The sequence below is a fragment of the Colletotrichum aenigma genome (assembly GCF_013390185.1).
Source record: "Colletotrichum aenigma strain Cg56 chromosome Unknown KSG_Cg56_contig08, whole genome shotgun sequence".
NCBI classification, from domain to species: Eukaryota; Fungi; Ascomycota; class Sordariomycetes; order Glomerellales; family Glomerellaceae; genus Colletotrichum; species Colletotrichum aenigma.
In genome coordinates this window covers 974,227-979,823 of record NW_023500914.1, presented here as the reverse complement: position 1 = coordinate 979,823, position 5,597 = coordinate 974,227, and the positions used below count along the sequence as shown (strand labels likewise).

The window sequence follows — 5,597 nt, the reverse complement described above, 5'->3', positions numbered from 1 at the left end:
CACTGCTAACGCCACTCCCAATGAGAGCCTGGACGGTGTCACTCATCCGCAGCAAATGTTCTGCAGAAAAGCCACAGGTGTGACATGTGGTTGAGGATGGGTCTGCTGTGGTGGCGACAGGTGGGAGGAGAGCTTGTCCGGACCTTTGGGGACTAGGCTCCCCTGAAGAGTGGTTGAGGCGAGGTGAAGTAACTTCCGGTGTAGTTGGCGATCGCCTCTGTAGTCTTCCCATCCGCTTCCCTCTTCTCAAAGCATGGTCCATGTCCAGTGCAGGTAGTCCATCAAGGTGCGGGTGGTCCTTATCACAGTTCATAGAGATAGCTGCGTGAGACCGTGCCTGTGATCTAGAGGAGCGCCGGAGTTGTCTGTCGCTTTGGGTTATGAGGCCTCTCTTGTCTGGCTTGTCTTTCAAGACTCGAGATGGTAGTGCGCGTAAAGTCCTCGCTGGAAGAGCCTGTGATACTGTCCCCATGTTGGCATCTCGTGACCTGCGTCGTTTAGGCAAGCGACGATTATGGCTCTCGCAGCTGTCTTCGATTGCCCCACAACTTCGTTTCCTCCGGCTGGTGATGGTGTCATCACCTTGCTGTGAGACGGCGGCGTGATCTGAGGATGGAGTAGGAAGCGCGAAAATGTCTGTTTGAGGCTCTTCCACCATATCCAAGGAAGCGGCGGCAGCGTTGACGGAGAGACTGGTAATAGGGCTTAATGCGCATGACGGACTCCCCGTGGAGTCGGGCGCCACGGAGGTGCTTCTGGTGAGGATGTGTGATGTGGTGATCCCCAACGACTCTGGACTCGTAAGTTTGGGTCCTGGAACCGCTAACTGCTGAGGACATCTCTGACTCTCAGTGTCGTTATCATAAGAGCTGCCGTAATCATCTTTAGCTGAGCCGTTATTATCACAGCTTTCCCCGGTGTCACTGCTCTCGCTCCTCTCTTTTGATCCAGCAATATCTGTGAATATTTGTTTCAGTCTTAAATATATCCAGTTTGCGGTTTTGGTCACTCACCTATGTTCATGTCGCTAAGACAACTTGTTAGGCGAAGTTTTTCAGTTGAACGTCTGACCAGGTCAGGAGCCAGGGGCTGTTCGCTTCGTGAAGAGGCAGTTGCCACTTCTTGCGAACTCGGTTCTGTGGGAGGCCGGGCTAGTACAGGAGTGCAAGTCGACCAGGATTCCAAAGACTTGATCTCATCTGGCAAGATGGGTTTCGTAATTTCCGCTGTGACACCACCGATCTCGGAGATCAGGGCAAAAGGCTCGGTTGTGTGTGCGATGTCATCCAGAGTATCGCTATATAACTCGGCTGTGTCGAAGACCTCGCTAAAGTTGAATTCGAGGTCGTCAATACCAGCAAAAGAGTTAGCGAGACCACCTGCTTATTGTAAGTCAATGCTTATTAGGACGTGATGTGGGCGTACCTGATGCGTAGCCTGAAGCCCGAGTCTCTGTCAAAATGAGAGCTCCGACATCTTGCTCGAGTGGTGTTGCGAGCACTGTGGACAAGTTCGTTGATGTTTGCTGGTGCTTTTGCTGCTCCTCGAGCTGTCGTTGACGTTTCTGTTGTTTGCGCTCCTTCTGTTTACGCTCCTTTTCTTGGTAGAGCTTTGCAAAGGATTGCACGTCATGCGTTTTTCTGAAGCTGGGGTGAGCCATCCTCGATGAAAGAGAAACAATGAGGTTGAGTATGAGCAGTATAGAATCAGTCGGCTACCGTAATAGGGGTGGAGGGAAGGCTTTATATAGGCTTTCTTTCGAGCCGAAGGCCCCATCTCTGGATACAACAGTCGGGTCAAACCGCCCCTTCACCAAACCAGAGCGGAGCTTGCAGCTCCTATATCCGCCTTCAGAGCAAACCAGGCCCGGTCCTAGCGGCATGAATCATAGTTGGCGGAGCAAGACAGGCACCCATCCATCGATGCAAACTCTCGGACTTGTAGTTGCACCGAGGGAGGCCAGTCTGGCTGAACCCGACCCTCCATCGAGCTCGACCAACCTGTCAGCCGGCGTAACGACCGCCCCCTTGACATGGGGGAGAGAGGTCAGCTGCTGCTTCTCCTGGGAAGTGCGCCGTGATTCTCCAGGGCCAAGGGCACGATCCGTTGGGAATGCTACCTCGGAAGCCGTACAACAGTCTCAAGCTATTGGGATGAGGCAGCCTTTGTAGCGGAGCTGTTGATCGTCTTGGGAATATTGCGCCGGCACTTCGAGCTGTGCTCGAGCTTCGTGGCAACCTCCGTCTCGTATACCATCTTAGCACCCCTTTGTGGGAGGCAAACCAGGCAGACTCGAACGGCATGGTTGAGACGAGAATTGCCTCTTCAGGCAATTTTGTGGCCTAGGAAGCCAGCCTAGCGGCTACCCAATGCGCCGGCGTAACATCTGACCGTCCATTTTGCTGGGTATCGATCTATGAACGTCCAGGTTCAAGGACCGGCAGTCCTGCCCACGGCTTGGAAGCATTCCAATGGGGCAATCTCGTTGGCGAGCCCCTGCTCCTCATCTTGCGAGAGTGCTGCGAGAAATGTGATCCCGGCCAGTGGAAGACAGCATATCAGGGCAAGCTCTGCGACTCCTTGCGAGAGTGCTGCGAGAAATGTGATCCCGGCCAGTGGAAGACAGCATATCAGGGCAAGCTCTGCGACTCCTTGCGGCGGTTTCCGAATTGTTGTACACTGGCTCACATGCTGCCAGCATCAGTCGATTTTCGGGGTCTCGGATAGAAGACTTCTTTGCGAACCATATCCCAGGTCTGGGTCGACGTTACATGAGCCAAGCCACCGAGAAGCAGGCTATCTCGAGGATGACGTGTCCAGGCTGTCGTTCAACAGCGGAGCCGCGGGGCGTACATGGCCAGGCTGGCGTGCTTTATTTGAGGCTGTCATCGTCGGTGGCACTTCGCGAGGGGTAGGTGAGCCGGACGCCCAGGCTACAGTCGAGACGTGAATTACCCAACAAGGGAATTTTGTTAGCATAAGCCATTGTAGCCCCTGACCAATGCGTCCCTGAAGCCCAGGGGGGCCTCAGCGAGGCGGACTTTATCCTTTCTCGACCACCAGCCTAGCTGGGTGCCTATCTCTGCGACATGTGGTGTTTCTCGCCCTCTTTGCCAACTCTCAACTGCTGACAAGGTTGAAGGCTTGGAAATTACTAAAGACAGCGATTACTCGGTCAAGCCCTGCCTCTATTCGCCCGAGTATGGACATTCAGGGACATCACCGTAGCCTGATACAGCACCTCACACCACCACTGCATGGTTGCATGATCCCGTACCGCATCCCACGACCCCTGTTGAGTTGTCAAACTACCAGAAGAGGTAATTTTGGGTCTGAGGGAAGGCGAGGCACCCACGGCTTCACTCCTGGGCGGCTGTAACGGAGCAGTCGCGAGAACTGAGGTGGCACCTCGGACCAGCGTTGGCCCGTTGTATGGTTCCGTAGCTCATCCTATGATCCCCCCTGAGTCCTCAAATTACCAGAAGAGGCCATTTTGGGTCGGATGGTAAGGCGAGGTGGGCATGGACGGACGGTAAGGGGAACCCTCGAGAACGGGCGACGGGCCCGCTAGGCGTTCCCTCGGGTACTTAGGAATTGTTGACATCGACAATGCACGGAATCGAGAAGGCGTAAGGCAGCAGACGAGGGTAGACCAGATTACCATAAACGGCAATACACTGAGGAAATTAGCAACACTGTTCCAGCAGGAGAGCACCGGAGCCTGCTGTGCGGGGCACGCTGCACCTGGCATCGGCATAACGGGCGGAGGTAACGGAAAAGAGATACCTTGGCTATCCAAGCACCGGCATTAACTGGTGTTGGGAAAAGCTGGTGGTTCATCGTGTGGTTTATTATCGCGAGTGGGAGTTGAATGGATGTTGACGCAGGGCGAACGTTGTGGTAGAATGTGGATGTGGCTGAGGCGGGCGGAAGGAACATGAAAGTGGCGCAGGGCGAAGCTGCGAGAAGGAAAAGATACAAAGGGAACTTCGAGGTACGTCGGCGCGTTGGGCGGGGCAGGCGCTCATTTATGGGACGGCAAAAACGGCGAGGGATCGCGTGGCCGAGAATTACCCGATGTGGCAGGTGCCGAAAATGGCATGTCAGGACCGCCATTTCCGAAGGCAGGCAAGCCGTCTCATGTTTTACTATATAACTATTAAAATTTTATCTATATATATATATTAATAATATTATAATATTTAGTAATAATGGTAAAGATTATTTTAAATATATTATAACTATATCTAAAATTTTGGAAAGTAATTAATTTAATATTTTAATAAAGAAATTATTTATTACATTTATAAAACTTAAACTTTTTAGTTATACTATAAATAACAATAAGATTTAATATATTAATAACTAAATTATAATATTTTATAACTTTAAATCTTTAGAGAATCTTTATAATTTTAAGAAATATCTTAAAATAGCTAAATAATTTTTAATATAATATTCTATAGTTTAATATTATTATTATTATTTTATAAGAAAACAAAGCTTATTTTAATACAAAACTTGATAAATAACACTTTTTTTATAAGGTTTAATAAACTAATTTGTATATAAAAGGTTTAAAATATAATTTTTAAATTTGTAAATATTAAATATAAATCTTAAAGTATTTTCTAAAAGAATTTCTATTTTAAAGTTATAAAATATTATTATAATTTTAATAAACTTCTCTTTTTTAAAATAAATATTAATAAAAAAAGCTTTAGGTTTACAATATTCTAATTAGATATATTATAGAATAGAACCAATATTTTAAAATAAAATATTATATAGAAATACATTTTATTTATATTTTTTCTATTTAAAGTGTAAGGGGCTGGCCCCTAGGCTTGTTCAACGTAGAGGTGCCGTTGATTGACTATTCTAAGCTGAAGAGGAGAAGGACTTTACAAGAGTGGGCGCCTAGCTACGGAGATACGTGGTCGGGCTAGGCGGTGTGCCACGGTAGAATAGTGGATCCGGCGGAGCCGGATCTCGGTAACTGCCCCGGCAAAGCCGGAGATCTCGGCCGGGCTCTAGCCCGTGACATAAAGTAATATTTCTTTTAGAGAAATATTACTTAATAATAGAAGTAGAAGTTATAAAAATTATTTAAATAATAAAGAAACTCTAAATATTTATATAATCTAATTCTTATTTAATTTAAACTTTAATAAATTAAATAGTTATAAAAAATCTTTATTTATACATTACTATGAATTATAGATTTAGATAAAGGTAATTTAAAATTAATTAATATTACTAACTATTTCTCTTAATCTAACTTAAATATTATTTATATTTTAACAAAAGCTTGATATAATACTTAATACTTTATTTTATTTCTTTATTTAATGAGTATTTAGTAATTTTAATAAGTTTAAAAATAAAGATATTCTTTTAGAGATTATGTATAGTAGTAAAGACAATTTCAATAAAGCTATAAATATTACTTTGTTTTTAGATAAAACCTAAACTTTAAAGTTTTAAAGAGATATTATTTTAAAGATCTCTAAAGAATGTATTACTAAAATTATTAATAATTATACAAATAATAAGAAGTATGATAAAATCTTTTAGTAATTTAACTAAATTAAGTT

General features: G+C 45.5%; 1 protein-coding gene across 1 annotated transcript, besides 1 other annotated feature; it reads right to left on the bottom strand.

Moving 5' to 3' along the window:
- Positions 1 to 408: 408 nt before the first annotated feature.
- Positions 409 to 1,660, bottom strand: CGCA056_v011821 (uncharacterized protein; the record flags this gene model as incomplete). The annotated part of the gene is made up of 5 exons (XM_037327065.1): positions 409 to 488; positions 583 to 792; positions 847 to 957; positions 1,014 to 1,379; positions 1,426 to 1,660. The coding sequence occupies 5 exons, from the start codon at positions 1,658 to 1,660 to the stop codon at positions 409 to 411; spliced, it is 1,002 nt and encodes a 333-aa protein (XP_037174092.1).
- Positions 1,661 to 3,076: 1,416 nt separating this feature from the next.
- Positions 3,077 to 3,091: a sequence feature (Short protein (CGCA056_v011820, KAF5512475.1) was converted to a misc_feature.).
- Positions 3,092 to 5,597: the final 2,506 nt, after the last annotated feature.